The sequence below is a fragment of the Dreissena polymorpha genome, chromosome 5, assembly GCF_020536995.1.
Source record: "Dreissena polymorpha isolate Duluth1 chromosome 5, UMN_Dpol_1.0, whole genome shotgun sequence".
Lineage (NCBI taxonomy): Eukaryota > Metazoa > Mollusca > Bivalvia > Myida > Dreissenidae > Dreissena > Dreissena polymorpha.
In genome coordinates, this window is record NC_068359.1 from 106,362,469 (window position 1) to 106,380,648 (window position 18,180).

The following is an 18,180-nucleotide window of genomic DNA, read 5'->3' on the forward strand; positions in this document are numbered from 1 at the left end:
TGTGCAGTCAGCACATGTGCATAAAGTGTTGTACTTCATTAGTCTGTGCAGTCAGCACATGTGCATAAAGTGTTGTCCTTCATTAGTCTGTGCAGTCAGTACATGTGCATAAAGTGTTGTCCTTCATTAGTCTGTGCAGTCAGCACATGTGCATAAAGTGTTGTCCTTCATTAGTCTGTGCAGTCAGCACATGTGCATAAAGTGTTGTCCTTCATTAGTCTGTGCAGTCAGCACATGTGCATAAAGAGTTGTCCTTCATTAGTATGTGCAGTCAGCACATGTGCATAAAGTGTTGTCCTTCATTAGTCTGTGCAGTCAGCACATGTGCATAAAGTGTTGTCCTTCATTAGTCTGTGCAGTCAGCACATGTGCATAAAGTGTTGCCCTTCATTAGTCTGTGCAGTCAGCACATGTGCATAAAGTGTTGTACTTCATTAGTCTGTGCAGTCAGCACATGTGCATAAAGTGTTGTCCTTCATTAGTCTGTGCAGTCAGCACATGTGCATAAAGTGTTGTCCTTCATTAGTCTGTGCAGTCAGCACATGTGCATAAAGTGTTGTCCTTCATTAGTCTGTGCAGTCAGCACATGTGCATAAAGTGTTGTCCTTCATTAGTCTGTGCAGTCAGTACATGTGCATAAAGCGTTGTCCTTCATTAGTCTGTGCAGTCAGCACATGTGCATAAAGTGTTGTCCTCTATTAGTCTGTGCATTCAGCACATGTGCATAAAGTGTTGTCCTTCATTAGTCTGTGCAGTCAGCACATGTGCATAAAGTGTTGTCCTTCATTAGTCTGTGCAGTCAGCACATGTGCATAAAGCGTTGCCCTTCATTAGTCTGTGCAGTCAGCACATGTGCATAAAGTGTTGTCCTTCATTAGTCTGTGCAGTCAGCACATGTGCATAAAGTGTTGTCCTTCATTAGTCTGTGCAGTCAGCACATGTGCATAAAGTGTTGTCCTTCATTAGTCTGTGCAGTCAGCACATGTGCATAAAGTGTTGTCCTTCATTAGTCTGTGCAGTCAGCACATGTGCATAAAGTGTTGTCCTTCATTAGTCTGTGCAGTCAGCACATGTGCATAAAGCGTTGTCCTTCATTAGTCTGTGCAGTCAGCACATGTGCATAAAGTGTTGTCCTTCATTAGTCTTTGCAGTCAGCACATGTGCATAAAGTGTTGTCCTTCATTAGTCTGTGCAGTCAGCACATGTGCATAAAGTGTTGCCCTTCATTAGTCTGTGCAGTCAGCACATGTGCATAAAGTGTTGTCCTTCATTAGTCTGTGCAGTCAGCACATGTGCATAAAGTGTTGTCCTTCATTAGTCTGTGCAGTCAGCACATGTGCATAAAGTGTTGTCCTTCATTAGTCTGTGCAGTCAGCACATGTGCATAAAGTGTTGTCCTTCATTAGTCTGTGCAGTCAGCACATGTGCATAAAGCGTTGTCCTTCATTAGTCTGTGCAGTCAGCACATGTGCATAAAGTGTTGTCCTTCATTAGTCTGTGCAGTCAGCACATGTGCATAAAGTGTTGTCCTTCATTAGTCTGTGCAGTCAGCACATGTGCATAAAGTGTTGTCCTTCATTAGTCTGTGCAGTCAGCACATGTGCATAAAGTGTTGTCCTTCATTAGTCTGTGCAGTCAGCACATGCAAATCTGGGACAACAATTTCAGCTTAAAACGGTTTTCACTAAGAAGAACTTTCCTTTACATAAAATAATAACACGACCAAGGAAAGAGTCATCCCTGATGAGCCTGAGCAGACTGCACAGACTTATATGGAATGATACTTTATGTACATGCATTAAGGCCAGTTTTCTAAGAATGTCACTCATATAGGAAAGTGCTATGTATGTTATGACTTACTTCATACGTACATGTAATAACAAGGAATAACCAAAAATATCTCCAATCTGGCTTACCCTGAGCAGGAGGGTAGTGGCCTCAGCCAGGCTGCACTTTCTGTGTGTGGCGCGCAGGAGCCAGTGAGGCAGCCAGTGGAACAGCAGCTGTAGCAGCCCCACCGTCAGCACCACCCCTACGTAAACCATCCCCCGCCACACAGGACTCACAACGTACCCCTCTACCTCCTGTAGCAGCATACACCATACCATCACATACAGGTAAGATTACACCAGTGACCATACCACCACATTCAGGTTATTACATTACACCATACCATCACATACAGATTACATTACATGCTTCTATCACATACAGGTGATATTTAACAATACCATAACATACAGGTAACATTACACTGACATAGTTCCTGTTCATATGACAGCAATCAGAAGGGCAAGGCTCTGACAGTATAATTGCTTCAGAGATGAATTGGAAACTTGAACTTGAAGACATTGCCATATATTTTCTTTAAAAGATGTACGATTGCAACCATAATGCCAAGAAACTTTTAAATAAGTCAACAAAGTCAATAGTATAAAATTCAGTTTATGCTGCATGGAAAAATTTAGCTTAGATTTTAAATTATATTCATTTGCAATACACTTATAAAGTTTGTATTATAATTAGTTTCCATAGCAACCCACCATCTGGTCCTCGTCCCCCTGGTTCAGGTAGCATTTTTTTGGATCCACCTTTGGTGGGCCTGACGCAAACTTCAATGCACGCTTCTGTCGAGATTTTAAATCTGAAACATTTCTAATTCCATGGTTAATGAACAAAGGACATAACAGCAAAAATTAACAAGAGCCATTGGAAACAATAACCCCATCCATCGTTTGGTTAACTTAAAGCAAAGTAAAGGTAAATTGGAAATGATTGGGAATACAATTTATGACCTATACCAATGACATTGGGAATGTTTGCGTCAATTTACTTTAATTGGGAAACACTGCATCATTATTCGTTTAAGACATTCGGAATATCAGTAATAAAACATACATTTAAACAGAAAATCACAAACAAAAACATATCCAAAATATGAATGATACAACTTCAAAACACTTTTTATGGACTATATACACCTTTAATTCTAGAAAGTCACACCATCAATTGAGAATACTTGGACTAGGGTTCGGAAAAAAAAAATGCCATTTGGTAAATGACCCAGTAATGACTAAAATCTGCTAAAAAGCCCTATATATATATTGATATTGTTGTGGCCATGGTTGAACTATAACAATAAAAGTTATTGAGACACTTTTCAAAGTATCTTGTTCATTGTTGTTAACTGTTCATAACAATGATTGAACAAGATAATTTAAAAAGTGTTTCATTAAGACTGAGACGACAGAAAATCAAACAACCAAACAACACCCAAGTGAAGACTGATTCAAGAGTTCAATAGCACTAACTGCAATGCTGATGCAGGTCTAACATTAAACATTTCAATAGCACTAACTGCAATGCTGATGCAGGTCTAACATTCAACATTTCAATAGCACTAACTGCAATGCTGATGCAGGTCTAACATTCAACATTTCAATAGCACTAACTGCAATGCTGATGCAGGTCTAACATTAAACATTGCAATAGCACTAACTGCAATGCTGATGCAGGTCTAACATTAAACATTTCAATAGCACTAACTGCAATGCTGATGAAGGTCTACATATGTAACATTAAACATTTCAATAGCACAAACTGCAATGCTGATGCAGGTCTAACATTCAACATTTCAATAGCACTAACTGCAATTTTGATGCAGGTCTAACATTAAACATTTCAATAGCACTAACTGCAATGCTGATGCAGGTCTAACATTCAACATTACAATAGCACAAACTGCAATGCTGATGCAGATCTAACATTCAACATTTCAATAGCACTAACTGCAATGCTGATGCAGGTCTAACATTAAACATTTCAATAGCACAAACTGCAACACTGATGCATGTCTAACATTCAACATTTCAATAGCACAAACTGCAATGCTGATACAGGTCTAACATTAAACATTTCAACAGCACAAACTGCAATGCTGATGCAGGTCTAACATTCAACATTTCAATAGCACAAACTGCAATGCTGATGCAGGCCTAACTTTCAACATTTCAATAGCACAAACTGCAATGCTGATGCAGATCTAACATTCAACATTTCAATAGCACAAACTGCAGTGCTGATGCAGGTCTAACATTCAACATTTCAATAGCACTAACTGCAATCCTGATGCAGGTCTAACATTAAACATTTCAATAGCACTAACTGCAATGCTGATGCAGGTCTAACATTAAACATTTCAATAGCACTAACTGCAATTCTGATGCAGGTCTAACATTAAACATTTCAATAGCACTAACTGCAATGCTGATGCAGGTCTAACATTAAACATTTCAATAGCACAAACTGCAATGCTGATGCAGGTCTACCCTATGTCACAGTATGAAACTCAATAGTTCATCAACTTGACTTTCCTCTTTTATCAGTGATAACTTATCACTGTAGTGATGCATGGATTTCACACATTCCCTATACAGAAATACCAACAGAAATTAGAAACTCCAGTGATGTCTTCTTATGTAGGATGGACATAATTTCAACCGCATTCATGTTTTGACAGGAAATCTGACATATCATTGAACGAAAACACATATTTACATGTAACTGCAAGTATATCATGGACGAACCATCTTTCGAACCTCTAAATTTTTGAAGCGTCAAATATAGTGACAATTAAGATTGAAAATGGTGAAACATATAAATAGGAACTCTTTTTGATAAATAACTTGTTTCTACATGGCTGGCAACTTTAATAGTTATGTTAATCCTCTTTTGATAACAGATTTGTTGCAAGTTTCCAGCACCACCATATCATGTAAAACTTTCAGTGCCGCCCAAACAACGAGCACCTGCTTTCGAACCCTTCAGTGTATACCATTAAGAATTAAATCAACCCATGATTTGACTATGGTCACGTGACTTACATGTATAACAGCAGCCAATATGTGTAAATTGTCAAGCAAAGTTGAGAACGAAAATAAGACCATGTTTTTTAAATGAAAATCATTACATATGTAAAAAGCATTAAGGAATACTATGATTTTTACGTGTTTTATGAATAATCTACTTATTCTACAGGTTTTTGATGCATTTTCGTTGATTTGCTGCTATGTGCAAGTCGGCATTAACAAATTACTTGTACACAAACAACGGTGACGAGGTGTGTGTGTGCGCGCATGCGTATGAAATGTAAACAAATGAAGGCTTTGAAAAGAGGTGTGGTTCGAGAAGAGGTACTTAAACGATGCATACTGTTTTCTAAAAAAATGCACATAATATCAACATCCTTGAAAGAAATTCATTGATTGGTGAAAACAACATTCTATTGAAGACATCTCCATACAATGGCATGAATAATTACCATGTAAGATCAAATGATAAAAAACATAGTCCTCACGGCAAAGCTCCTGACATCTTATTTAAGACAAGGGTTACTTCACTAATAAAATTTAGCACAAAAGGGGGCATAATTTTGCTAAATTAAGGGTAAGAGTTATGGAAATTGGTCTGAGACCTCATACAATCACAAAGAACACACGCATGAAGTTTATATTGAATGCCCGAATTGATAACAATGACATGGAGAAGTTGCATGTTTACTTAATCACAGCATTACTTAGATGCCAATGCTGACATTTAAGCGTGTAGTATAGCTGGGACTATTCTGTGACTTTTGTGAAGTCTAGCAAAAAATTGTCAGAAAATTAAAGTGTACATTTTTTTTGTCCTCTATAATATTTTCTTTCTTTTTTTAAATAATTGATTAATCTCAACTTGAAATCTCTTGATTTGTTTCCTTCTATATAAAGTACAGTACAAAAACATTTTCAAAATCAAGGAAAAAGTACTTAATTGCAGCCTCAAAAATCCAAAATAGATGGAAAGTTGTGTCAAAATCATTCTAAAAGAAAATTTTGGGCAAGTGAACAACATATGTTTTTTAGTTGTGAGTAACCATGCGCACCTTGCTCGAATATATAAGATTTGATAACAACTGTGCTTAAGATCTAATTTTCATGCACAAATTTAGTATTTTAAATCAAAATAAGGTTTTGTTTAATTAAAATAAGTTTTTAATGTTAGAACTACACATACAAACATTAAATGAAAACATCAGCATCATGGAGGCCTGCTGTTGTCATAGTATGTCGTTTAGAAAACTTGAACTGTTGATGATGTCCAGTCTAAGTCAGTGTTAAAACGAGGACAAAAGTTTATCAGTTAAGCGCTCATTTAATTGAACAATTGCACGTCTCAGATGAAAAAAGTAAGTCCCAAATGAGCACTGAAATTGAACATTTCAACAAATTAGGCATTTTAGAGAATGTTCAGATGTGTTTGTTCAATTAAAATGACCCATACTTCCTAATGTGGAGAATCAAATACGCTAATTTTCCTTATTTCTGGTGCTCAAGGTGAATTATAGTGATCACCCAATGCCCGGTGCCCTTTGTAGTAAAGAATGAGTTTTTTTTACGTCATAACCTATCTAGAGGTCACATTTTTCATCCAATCTTAATGAAACTTGGCCTTTATGTTATTCTTTATAATATCTAGGCCAAGTAAGAAGCTAGCTCAAGTGCATCCAAAAACAAGGTCACCAACTCAAATCTAAGTTAAAACCATTTAAACACTCAAGAGGCCACTTTTATGACAAAATTATCAAAATGAAACTTGGTAAGAATGTTTATTTGGACAATATTGAGCCCAAGTTTGATCTGGATCACATGCTTCCACAAATTAAGCAAACAGGTCAAACCTAGAACAAATTTGTCCCAGCTATAAAGGCCACATGGTAGATATCAAATTTTGGTCACAGGTCAACTGCAAGTGTTTTTTTATTAAAATTTGGGACCGTCAAACTCCCAAATAAAGGTTAAAAACAACTCTTTTTGAACAAATCTCAACATTTAGTTCATCTCTCATCCAGCTCTATTAGTTCAACTGTAGTAAATAATACAATGATAACCCTTATATTCTCAATTTCAAAGTTTTGTCAGCAAACAAACAGCACTAATTTTTCAATTTCAAGTAAAAACGACAAATTTTTCCCAATCCAAAGGGACCTGGCCCCATTCCAGAAATGCTGAAAAAACAAACACTGCCTGCATCCAAAATCAAGGTCACCTAGTCAAATTTTAGTAAAACCTTAATTTATTAATTTTTTTTTTTTAATATGATAATTAATAAATCTCTTATTATCTTGTATTTCATTTATTCCTCATATTTGAATGGTTTAATAATGGTTTATTAATACTGGGAATAATATTTTCTAACAATTATTAATAACATATAAATTAACATGCAACAGGAAGAATTTCAGAAACGCCCAGTGCTTTCCATAGGCAATTTAACGGTCCCTCAGCGGGGCGCTTGAATTTTGAAATCAGAGTCCGCGGGGCGCCTGAATTTTTTTATCAGTGTATTCTGTCAGTTATTGCAGCTTAAGATCAAAGCAATATCGACTTCACCGAAAATTTTGAAAGCCGATAAACGATCCTTTGTCGCTTTACCCAACTTAAGCCCCCCTACAGGCGGAGCGTGGCTGTATTAGAAAATCAATATTGGCCAATGAGAGCGCACACTTTGTATGAGCGACAGCAGTAGGCAGGCAATACCTGCAGTTAAATCATGCAGACGACTCATGACGTACATGTTATTGCCACAGAAATCTTAGCCAGTTACTTAGAAGACTGATGATGGCAATCGGCCGTAATCCTCGTGGACAGCGTGAATTTCATGCATAATTCTGTCAAAACATTTATTCGACTCTTAAAGTGTTTAAACAAATTATGGTTGAATTCATAACGCAACTGTTAATGTTTGTCGTAATCTCAAATGGGAATAATTAAATTAGTAATCCGAAACCCATTCCCGTAAGTCGATGTTAACGCGTTTTTAATCCGAAACACACTACCGAATGTAAATGTTACCGCAACATTGAAATATTCTTCCTTCAAATAAGCAGTGCAAATTTATTTTATGTCGAATCTTTTTCTCAATTAAAAAGAGTGCGAAAATTATGCAGCATGTACAACGGCGCGTCATTTGCATAGAAAACGTGCGTGTATTGAGCATTTGAACAAGCACACAACACGCCAGGGGATTGACGCATATTCAGAGGCAATATTTCATCAAATCTATAAATAGTCACTTAAAATTTATTTGATACTATAGAAAAATGGCAAGGTTTGTGTTAAAGAAATAATTGAGAGCTTTTATCGTAAATATTTACCAGAAAGTGATTTATAAAAACGGAATAAACGGGATTATCGGGTAATAAATAGAAACTTGAAAAGTAGTAAGTATACAGTAATAGAGTCGGGTTGAAACGGATGTGTTGGGGAATCGTTCGAGTCGGGATTTTACTATCTATGCGGGAAAGTTTTAATACAATTAAACAATATTTTTTTTTTAATAACTAGGGCGATTACTTGAAGAGTCATAGCGCACCAAATGACGTCTTTTGACGCTGTTTTTCTTTGAGTTATACACACCACAGAACGTCAATTGACACGTTAAATTTAAAAACATCAACGTCCAGAGGGGATACCCCTACCGAACCACCCGTCAGCCCCGGGGCGCCTGACAAAAATCCTGTGGAAAGCACTGATGCTCGCGCGCTCGAAAGTGCCCTTTTTTCAAAAAACTGCGTGTCGAAAGTGCAGGGGTCTCGCGAGTGGGCGATTTCTTCTCCCAATTAATCTTAATTTCGCACATTAATTTCATGAAGGCGAAGTGACTTCTCCTCCTTTTAATGATTTACTTTGAGCTAGACATTGACCGATTAAAATCAATTTGATGTAGAGAATTGGACACAGGAGGATTCTCAGCCATAAGTTGCCCCATTTACAGGTCATGCAAAGTTGAACATTCAAAAGAACAGTCTGGAGCTATTACACTTCTTGAAATTGTTAATAGATGAAGCCTTGATTAATTGCCTTGTGCTGGCTACCAATAACTATGCTTCAGCAATGTTAAATGGCCCATTAAAACAATACTAAGGAATGATCAAATGGGAAGATGTAACCTAGCACTGGCAATAAATATGGGGCTCATGTACAGGTCAGATTTGGAATCTCTGCTGTAAAATGAGATTTTGAAAGAATTTTAAATTTAAAACAAATATTTGTAATAAAATATTAATTTGATTTAAGTTTGAATTGCTTAAAATAAACAAGGAAGTAAAAAGATTCTGAACATTACTGGCTTGTTACGATTGAAGTTTATTTGATACACCTGTTCAGGAAAAAAAATAATTAAAAGTACAATCATAATCAACAATCAATGAGAAATAAGAAAAATGTCGGTTTTATACACTTAACATGTCTAATTGTATAAAACAAGTGAAGAGTTGATTGAAAGCTGAACAGAAACCACTTATCCGTTAAGTTGCTGCAAAATATACGTAAAACTAAGATCTATGATGCAAATGTACCATTTCTCCCAAAGATGTTACCAATTCTCCCTATTTTGGCTTTAGGGAGAAGTGACTTCTCCCTAAATTTTGAGCCTAGCTAGACCCCTGAAGTGCCCTTTTGATAAAAAAGCCCCCCCCCCTGCCCTTTTCAAATCCTAGCTGGAGCACTGTTAGAAAGACAGTGTAATTTTAAACAGTAGCAACAAGCTTGTTTAGTTAATACATAAAGATGATTTCCTGTTTATTGTGTGATTAATCAATTGGCTGTTACTTGTTGTTTCATGATAAATGTTTTTTACGTTTGTTCATTATTTTTATTTTTTTAAAGGTAACACAATTTTACGTATAAGATATTGTTTTGAACAAACTGGATACTGTGTTTCAGCTTGCTCTTAGCATGCATCCATACATTTTCAATATGAAACCAGGTGTGGCGAAATCAAATGTTCTAGTTGCCCGAGTCGTACATTTGCTTGTCTGGGCAACTGATTTTTTTCAATTAAGTTGTCTGTGGACAACCAGTCGGGTCGAGGAATAAAAAAAGTACATTGTATTAAAGCCTTAATTAAGTTTTACAAAACCGGATGTTGACACGCGATTACATTGTCAGTGCTTTTTGCGGAGCAATCAAGCTAAAATAGGGGCACTCTCCTGCGCAGTGATCTCCCTTATTCTATAAGAGACCGGCAGCATGCTGCATTTTCAACATTCGGCCCGACTATTAAACAGTGTTCTGACTGGTTTCTTTATTTTTTACAATCGGACAAAAATAAGAGTATTAAACTAAGATAATAAAAACAGGGTCTACCTTGTTATTTCAGACGACTTTAACGGTAAAGATGGAATGTTTTTTAAATATATAAACATTAACTGACAAGTGTTAAATTTCCTAAATGGTTGTCTGTGGACAAGTATACTTTTTTAGATTTCGCCACCCCTGTGAAACGTGAATTTGGGACCAGTGGCACACTTATTTACACAAGTAGGTGTATTGTGATTACTTTCGTTCAGAAGTTTTTGTTCACTTTGGGCAAAAACTATGTATAAACTTTTGACATAATCATAGTTTGTTTTAATAAATTAAATAAATTGTGCATATGTTTTGTTAATAAACATATTTCTAGCTGTTTAAAAAACAAACAAAATTAAAAACTCTACACTACTGGATTACCAATAAGGTACTTAGTCCCTATTTTCATATTAGAATTATAGCATAACACAAATATGCCAAGACTTTGCCTAGAGAGCACCCAGAGTCAGAATCTATTCTAGTAACCTAAATTGTGTATTTAACCTTTTCCAAGCGGTCCATACAATCACTGAAAAGCACTGAATTTCTCGCTATATATATGCAATATATCGTTTCTAGTGTGTATTAACGGGTTTAATTAGTTATAAATGGTTATATGAGTGTATGTCTATACTACATTGTGCCCAAAATGGTAAATATCGGCAATATACCGACCGAAAAGCACTCAACTTCTCTATATATACATGAAAGTTAACTATAAGGGCCGATTTTAATGGATCGAAAAGATGTACATATTTATTGAGTCAATGTCTGTTCAGATTAAAACTTAATTTTAAGGTCTGACGTCATCATTAACAACTTGTGAACGAACGGCCGGTACGCTTCTTTAATCAGCACAAAGCAGTTTGGAAATAGATTTTCGCACCTTCAATTAATTATATTCCAGATAATGACGAGAAGTTGTGTTATGATCGGCGCCTTTCATTCATGTCCGAACAGTGCGGCTCGTGTGAATTAATGTACAGTTTTGTTGAATTACATTTGCTCAATTAATTATTCGATGTACGATGTGAATCTAATCTTAGTTTTAGTGCAGATTTGTTCATACGACACAAAGACACTATTATATTTTACGGATCATTTCGGTTCAGAGGACTGAGACAGTCATGTTAAATATCGAATAGAATATATATTTTTTATAAACAACTGGTAGCAAGTTATAAATATATCGGCAATGTACCAACCGAAAAGCACTTCATGGTGTTTATCATCTTATACGTAAATTGATGTATATGTTTTAAGTATTTCTAATTGACGTGAAACTCTTAAATAGAAATTGCAGCATGACTTTTAGTTTATGTGCTTTGTATTAATAATAGCGATTTTAATCGTTCCATTAAAACCATTCATTGCGCAAGTATCGAGTGTACGCTGGTAACTTAACACGCATTTTATTATGACTATTAATTTACAGCTCAAACACAAATTTAATAAAAAGGCGCGTGTGCGTTAAATCAATTACAATGGATTATTGAAGATACAAAAAATCAACATGTACACTTGAAATTCAATAGCTCCCCCAATAAGTGCAGAAAAAACAATGTGTCAACATGAAACCCGTATATTTCCCCTCCCTAACCTACTGAAAGATGCAAATGTGTCTTAGATTTATTGTTTTCTGGTCTTTAATCTATCTTATATATATGTGACTATGTGCTAATTTTTTCGAGAAATGAAAGATTCAAATGTGTCTTATTTATATTTTATCCATGTATCATGTGTATTCAGTGTCATGCGAAAATAGATCTTATTTCTTAATTTCCACCTTCACACTTTATTAGCGCCGTCTTTAATTAACTCAGTAAATTAATTAATTTAAAAAAAATGTGCAATGGTGAGGTGGATCAATTCGCGTTGTTAATTGTTAAAGTACACACCACTTCAGCAATAAATGAAATCAGTTATTTTGGCTGTAAATCCGATATTTCCAGTACAGTAGCCATGTTCCTGTGTATTGAGCTGATAAGATCACCACAGCAGGTTGCTAATACACAGTGTAGACTGAAATGAAAACAGTTATTTTGGCTGTAAATCCAATTCCAGTACAGTAGCCATGTTCCTGTGTATTGAACTGATAAGATCACCACAGCAGGTTGCTAATACACAGTGTAGACTTCCCCTGTTTTATTATAGTAATTGTTATTTACCTGCTTGGAATAAATGGTGTATTCATTCAGGTCTGATGGCATTACAATTTCATGAAACAATGGATATATTGGCGTGATGGAACATGATTTATAAATCAAGCTGACAGAATAGTATCAGCTTTTAATTATGTGTAATTAAATATGCATCTCGATCCCCCTTAACTCAACGTTCAATGGCACGCGCACTTAACAAAATTATAAAATATCATGTGCATCATTATTTTTCTTTTTTATAAATTATGTACAAATATTATATGTTATACATGTTTTTTTGTGTTTTTTTTACTCAACCAGAAAGAAGTAATATAACATTGTTATATATAAAGCTCGTTAACTTTGCAAAATTCTACATTAAATAAAGAAATATCTTTTTTTTTGTTAAGTTTACGTGCTTGATTTATTTATATAAAATAACAGTTTTTTCTAATGCAATCGGAATTTGACATTCAATTTGATGCATTCCACATTTTTTAAAGCGGCCAAGCGCAGTATTCTGCGCTCGGCCGCTGATGGTGTATTGTAATATATATAATTCTGATAAGAAACAGTAGCACACAACAGGAATTAGGTTGATAGATCTGATGTATTTATTGAAAGTGAATAACAACACTAACTAAAATTTTTTTGAAATTATAAATTTGCCCAGAATAGTTGTATAAAATTATTCATCTAGCGGCCAAGTGCATTAATCCCGACCGCTGTTGGGTATTTTACTGTTTAGTAACACCTTAATACCATCGTTTTAACACTGATAACGGAAATAAAGAAAAAAAATTAGCACAGGCTAATTATGGACGACTTTTTCCGCTCTAATGGTATTTTTAGTTTCAAGGAAGTCCTTACCGAAAATCAAGTTTGGGCGAAAAGTGTTGTCCCTGATCAGCAGTGCGGACTGCACAGGCTAATCTGGGACGACACTTTACGCACATGCATTACGCCCATTTTTCTCAGAACGCGACTCATATATATAGTGCTTTATTTTTAAACTTGAATCAATATTTAACAAAGTCATCATTGACTATATTAAATATAGAGAGAAATTTATCCAATTTTGGGCATTAATACCTCATAATAAACACAAGGTAGTATAAATATGCATGAAATATAACCATTTATAACTAAATTAAACCGTTTACACACAATAGGAACGCAAATATTCATATATATATATATATAGCGAGAAATTGAGTGCTTTTCGGTCTTCACATGAAGTGCTTTTCGGTCGGTATATTGCCGATATTTACCATTTTGGGCAAAATGTTGTATAAACATACAATCATATAACCATTTATTATACTCAAAACCGGTTGAGTCGCGGGTCGTTTTGACTCGCGGTATTTCATTAGCGCCCTCTGGATTGTGTTTGTAAACAAACCTGCGTGACCTACTTTTGAAATCTGACAGAAAACATCTTTTGCTGCCAGTATGAATAAATTTTTGGTAAGTAACTACCCAAAAACGATTTAAAACATCATTTTAAACCAAAATTATGTAAAAATCCATATTAAAATGAAATTTCCCTTTCAACTTTTTCACTTTTTAAGTTCGTCTGCTTGCGGTTGCTTAGGTCAGACACTACCAATATTATTCTCCTTGTGAAGGGGTTACACACCACCGATTTTTTAAAATTATTTCGATAGGTCAGGCTCTATAAACGCTTCGTTGATTTGAGTCCGATTCATCTCTTGAAAGTGACACAGATGACGTATGCTGTGTGTGTAAGAAAAGTAGTCCACCTGCATTGAGGAAGGATGTTTCGGTTGTTTTTGTGAAATGGGGTGAATGTAGTGTGTGTGCACATTGGGTACATCTGAGTCTCTGCACTGATGTACGTTTTTTGAGGCGAGATAGCTTCTTCAGGTGTCTCCATTGCGCAGAAGAATGAATGAACAAGAACAGTTATTTGAATATTGAGAATTAAAATTAGACACTGCTTGAACATAACTGTGATATTTATTTTATGTGATGTCTTTAAATCTATATGTTCTAATTGTTATATACGTTATTGATTGTTACTTTGAATGGCATGTAAGATCTTTATGTTTATTCATGTTAAATTTAATATTAGTGTCGTTTAACCTATTTACCGCGAGTCAACCGTGAGAGAAAATAAACAACAATGGCGGACAGTGGTGTTGTTTTTGTTGATACCGCAGTTAAAATTGAAGGATTTTCGACATAAAAGGCTATTTTCGAATGAAGTTAAGTCAGATATGTTTGTCTTATAAATTATTTATATGATATTTGAAGATGGTTTCTAGACGCAAATGAATATTCCTTAAGTACCGCGACTCACCCGGGTTGCAGGCTACTAATTAAACTCGTTAACACACACTAGAAACGATATATTGCATATATTATATATAGAGAGAAATTGAGTGCTTTTCGGTGCTATTCGGTGCTTTTCGGTGATTGTATGGACCCTTCTCCAAAGGGCTGCACGCGTTAGATTCATCATTATTTTAAATTGATTATTTCTATATTTAGCTGACACTCCTAAATGCTTATGTTAAATTAAAAACGACTAAAACACAATTATTATACAACGAAACAAAGAATGTTACGAAATACCAATATCTGCTGCCATGGCTCTTCGATGAATAATTCAAAATCACGTATATCGAAGTTACTTCATTTGTCAACAAAACAACGTGATGACTGTAGACTCCTTGCTACTCCATGTTTTGATGTTTTGAAATTCCGAATAGTTCCGAATTGCAGGACAATTCGGTGCAGATTTTTAATCGTAGTCGTCCTAAGTATACGTTGGTACCCGATCTTCGTAATGTCAACAGTAGCAAAGTCTGCAATCAAACAATCTTCTTTGATTACACCGGTCTGACGCATGCACGCTACACTGTATCATGACACAACCTTTTGATGTAGAATATAATTTATGGTTATAGTTTAACTTTGTGAATTTATTGGTTTTCTCGTAACAGCTCTAGATTTATTTATTTTAAATCATCCCTCACACACACATTTCTATGATAACCATATGGAGAACGTATAAGGATCGTGGAAACATTTTGTTGACCATATAAAACCGTGCTTATTGCTGGCATCATTAAGTGACAAATGCCTTTTTAATCGAAGACAATGAACCCAATCACCAATACCACAATTTCAAGAAAAAAATCCCTATAATTTTTTTGTGGCTGGCCATACGATTCCCGGATTTGTAGTTTAAAAATTTACCAACAGAGCAATCCAACTCGTATCTTCATAGCGTCGATGATTTTCTAGGTGAGGTATAAATGCTGCACGAAAAAAATGTACTGAAAGTATATCTTATTCTCATAGTATCGGCCCTCCCAATAGTATTGTGACAAACCCTAAAGAAGTGCTGGAAAATAACTGTGTACGTTTTTTTAGAAGTTGTAATTTATTTGATGGTTATCCGTAACTATTGCGACGATCATTATCATGATTTCCGATGTAGGACAGTAAGTCATTTCAGGGTGATGCTATGATTTAACACGCTCCGTGGATTTAAGTAACACGTAATTACGTTATTTTGTTTATGGATTAATAGTAGCTTTATCAAATGTTTTAAATGCCGCTTATATTTTTATAAAATGCCAACATATTTTAAGAACAAGAATTTTGTTTTTCCATTGAGCAGGGTCGATATAATGAGAACAATTGTACATGATACAGATTGATACCGGGAGCTAAGTCTAGCCAGTATTTTGTCAAAACTATGCCGTATTAAATGCAGTTTTCGTTGTTATGTCAAAAAATGCACATTTAAGTATAGATTGAAAAATAACACATGCGCGTTTTTATTTTTTCACCTACACAATTCGTATATATTTATTAAGATGACTGCGAATAGATGTGCTAACCAAAAATGAAACGAATATTTTATTTTCACTTAAAACTTAAAGAGTTATAAGGAAGTAAAAAAATGTTGTATTTGAATTGTAGATGGATAAACTTGAAATGTATCCATACTTGTTTGATGTAAGAAGAGGAAGCAACGTGATAATAAATTAACAGCTAGGTACAGGGTATATAATGTAGTAGGTTATAGAACAAAAAATAGTGTAATATATCTTTGTGACAACAAATAGAAACAAGGCAAAAAACGAGTGTGTCAGTTAGACTCGATTGGTCATTGTCGGCTCGGGTACTACTTACATGTACCACGGGTACTCGTAAGTATAATTACATGTACCTCGGGAACGGTAAATATACTAAAACTTTCCTTGGAATTTTAACGCTAAATCGGTCGCTGTCGGCTTTTTTTTTAAATTAATTATGTTCACATTTATGTCAAATTTTCTGTTAAATGGCCTCTATATTATCGAAACTCATACTCAAAAAGCATGTTGATGCAGTTTTTTTAAAGAGAAGTTTGTTTCAGATGAACAATATCGTTTTACGGCATTCGGTAGCGCGTTTTACGACATCAGATTTTGGGCGGGAATACCATTCGGGCTCAGTCTCATATCGGCCGGGTATTTTAAAATATATTTACCGTATCCGGGGTACATGTCAGTATACTTTAAATACCCGGGGTACATGTAAGTTGTACCGGAGCCGACAATCACTAATCGAGTGTCAGTTAGACTAGGATCAAGAGTTTCCTTGGTCGAGTAAACGAACAACTAGTAGCTCTCTCGCATGTTTTTTGTTCTTGTTATTGTTCTTGCTCTTCTTCTTCGTCTTCTTCTTCTTATTTCTTCTTCTTCTTCTTCTACCGATACAGCACTCATTCTTAATGGAAGATTCTGTGTCGGCGTATATTGGTTAAGAAGTGAAACTGTAAACAGGTGCTCAGTTGGTATTTAATTGAACAATATTTACATTGTATTAAAGTGTCACCAGTGGGATTAGAGGGGCAATGACAGACACAGGTGTAAGGATTTTGAAAACTTCTACTGTGGTTGCCTGATTTATATTGGGAGGTAGTAAATTCCGTTGGATAACTGTTCTCGGGTAGAATGAGTCTTTTGATGTTTGCATGTGTTTAACGCTTAGTGTGGATAGGTGATCGATAGGAACACGAATGTTATCAGGGAGTGATTGCAACGACATGGTGCAACTACATGGTGGATAATTTTATAAAGCATAATGTGACGGATATTTGTTCTGCCAGCTTCAAGTGTGGACCAATTGAGGGTGTCTATCATATTAGTAACTTAGCTGGTGATCTGTGATATCTGTTTGTTACGAACTTATCTGCTCGTCTGTGTACTCACTTTAATGTATTAGTAGCTCTTTAATCAACTGCACTTCCATGCTTGATAAGAGTGGTTTGTCAGTATTCACTCTGTTTTTTTATATACACCATTTAAAATTATCATCTAGCCATTAATATGCGATTTACATGGAACATGTGAAAGTGTCTGCAGTGCGGTTTCAGTTTGGTGGTAAATGATGAAAACATGATGAAGTCAGATTTTTAAAATAATAAAATCCATAGGCGGCTCCGGGGGGGGCGGACGCGGCGTACCCCCCCCCCCCTTAAATCGCCAAAGAAAAGTCAATTCATTTGATGTTTCACACTTAACTAGATCTAAATCACCTATTTAAACTTGCCAAAGCCTTCAAAATCACTTAAATCGTGGAGCTTCCGGGGAGCTTCGCCCCCTGGACACCCAAAACTATACAATATGCACTTTTGTGGCATTATAAGAAGGTACTTTGATGAAAGTATATAAGGCGTGACATGTTCGAGAAGTGGTTGTCAAAGCCTTCAAAATCCTTAAAATCGTGAAGCTTCGCCCCCCCCCCGCTGGACCCCCTAGCAGGGCCTTGCCCTGCACCCACCAGGGGGCCTAACGGTCAACTGGACCCCAGCAAATCTTTTCCAAATAGTTTCCAAGACTGGTCAA

At 35.6% G+C, this 18,180-nt stretch overlaps 1 protein-coding gene across 3 annotated transcripts in view; it reads right to left on the minus strand.

Annotated features, from left to right (window-relative positions):
- Window positions 1–15,074, minus strand: part of LOC127832131 (polyamine-transporting ATPase 13A3-like) — a 97,026-nt gene extending 81,952 nt beyond the window's left edge. For all 3 annotated transcript variants that reach the window (XM_052357368.1, XM_052357369.1, XM_052357366.1), the window contains exons 1-3: window positions 14,909–15,074; window positions 2,544–2,644; window positions 1,917–2,084 (exon numbers count right to left, since the gene is read on the minus strand). In XM_052357368.1, the coding sequence (XP_052213328.1) occupies window positions 1,917–2,084; window positions 2,544–2,644; window positions 14,909–14,924 (285 nt within the window). In that variant the 5' untranslated portion in view covers window positions 14,925–15,074. The remainder of the gene's footprint in view (window positions 1–1,916; window positions 2,085–2,543; window positions 2,645–14,908) is intronic.
- Between the last annotated feature and the right edge of the window lie 3,106 nt (window positions 15,075–18,180).